This window comes from Alligator sinensis, unplaced genomic scaffold (assembly GCF_000455745.1).
Source record: "Alligator sinensis unplaced genomic scaffold, ASM45574v1 scaffold87_1, whole genome shotgun sequence".
NCBI lineage: Eukaryota > Metazoa > Chordata > Crocodylia > Alligatoridae > Alligator > Alligator sinensis.
This window is the reverse complement of record NW_005841929.1, coordinates 2,464,922-2,466,879: the sequence shown is the minus strand read 5'-3', so window position 1 is coordinate 2,466,879 and position 1,958 is coordinate 2,464,922. Positions and strand designations below refer to the sequence as shown.

The following is a 1,958-nucleotide window of genomic DNA, read 5'->3' as shown; positions in this document are numbered from 1 at the left end:
AGCCCTTAGTGCCAGTGCAGCCTGTGGATGCTCCATTCTTACCCACTGCAGGCTCAACTGAGTCCTATGAGTCTGTAATATTAACAGAAGCAGCCACCACCTATTCCATTTTAGGTGAATTGGGCAATGCCCTAGCTCAGCCAACCCTTGTGCTCTGGGCTCTGCCAGGGGGTAATCACCAGTGGATAGAGAGGTTGTGATCAATATTGAATATAACACAGAGCAGCTTAAAGATTATGCAAAATACACTGTATATTTGTGTTTTGAGAGACAGTGTCCAGTAATTCATGCAAAAAAAAAAAAAGGGCTCTTTCTTATCTCTCCCACCTCAAGGTTATGTGTAACATTCTCTTAGAAAGCAGGAAAGACGTGCCTGCAGCCAAGAACAGGCAGAGCCATGCAGGGGAGTGCTGCTCTCTCCAGCATAGCTGGACACAACAGCAGTAGCACAGCACTGAGCTTGCAGAACAGCACTCTTCTGCAGGGAAAGCAAAAAGGCAGCATATAACCCACTTTTTAGTGAGTGCCATATACGAAGCAGCCGCCTTCTCAATAGTAATTCTACAGGGCAGAAGGGGGATTTTCTTTTTGCATACACAATCCTTTGGGTCTATTAGAGCAGCTTTCAGATTCTAATAATTTGGAAACAGGCCCATTCTGGAGACCCCAAGCTCTGGAGCAATGCGTTTAAATAGAACTACTCAAGCAGTGCCATTTCCTATGACTGGATCTCATCCTACTTTAGTGCAATATTGGCTATGAGTTGTGTGTCACACGTGGTAAATCTGGTCTCTTAATTTCCCCAACCTGGGGGATTTCATGTTGTACAGAGCTCTGAGAGGTATTTTGTTCTTCTACTCAAGCTGCCTCCCTGCTTTCTTCTACTCGAGCTGCCCTGCTTTCTTTACCAGCTATGCCTAGTAACCCAGGTTGTTGAAAACCCCTGACTCTAGTGAGCAATGTGTTCAGGAAATATCATTTCATATTTCACTTGCTCCTAAAGGGCAGTGTGCACCCACTGCAGGGAATGGCTCAAAAAGGCAGGTCACAAAGAGATCACTTCCTTGCGATAGAATTGGTGAAATCCCCAGGGCATGTGTGTTGGCAAGGGCAGCTAGTGGGGTGCCAGACTTGGTGGAGTCAAAACCTCCCACATTCCTGGGGTTGCTGCTTCCCCTTATGAGCTCTTCTTGTTTTTTCAGTAATGTCCCCTAGGGCTGAAAGCTCCAGGTCCAAGGCTTATTGCACAGCCTTTTGGTGTGGAGCACTGGTGTCCAAGGCTCAAGCTGGAAGCTCTTGAGGAAGACGAAGATTACAGTGTAAACGCATACAAGAACATTGAGCCTTTTTGTGAGAGTTCAAGGCCACTCTGTGGCGGATCTCTCATGCCTTGTCCTCACAAGTTGACAGGGAGTTGTAGGCTGGTGTTGGGAAGTGCTGGCCTAGTGATCCCTTCCCTTCCCACTGCTCCAGCTCTCTCCCTTGAAGAATGTCCTGCATTTTCCTATGCTTGTGCTAACTGCAAGGATCATGGCAGGAGAAGAGCAGAGGCTGCCAGCAGCAGAAGAAGCAACATCAGCGAGGCTGAGATCTCAGCAGCTCCACCGCAGTCCTGGGCATTCTCCTGAGAACGAACGGGAAGGAGGTAAGACAGGTCAGCAAATCAATTTCTGAGGTCACAAGAGGACCAAAAAAAAAAAAGATTTGACAGTGATTTGGGAAATAATGATGGGGCCAAGGAGGAGGCCACCAGAAATAAGGGTCACCCTCATTGCAGTGAGAGAGGATGCAAGACTGTTGTCCAATGTCTCACAGAGCAGAGAGGCAGGGACCAGCAAACAGAACAAGTCTGATGCCTTCAGGCTGGAGGCAGCTCCTCTCAGACCTCAGCAGATGTTCAAGTTACTTGTGAGGTAGAGGGCTGGCAAACCACATGTCTTGTAAATTCTGTCATTAGG

At 47.7% G+C, this 1,958-nt stretch overlaps 1 protein-coding gene across 1 annotated transcript in view; it reads right to left on the bottom strand.

Annotated features, from left to right (window-relative positions):
* Positions 1 to 266: 266 nt before the first annotated feature.
* The window catches only part of CACNA2D4 (calcium voltage-gated channel auxiliary subunit alpha2delta 4), a 185,464-nt gene continuing 183,772 nt past the window's right edge, over positions 267 to 1,958 (bottom strand). The window contains exon 40 of the mRNA XM_025198807.1: positions 267 to 1,624. Within this exon, the coding sequence (XP_025054592.1) occupies positions 1,529 to 1,624 (96 nt within the window). The 3' untranslated portion in view covers positions 267 to 1,528. The remainder of the gene's footprint in view (positions 1,625 to 1,958) is intronic.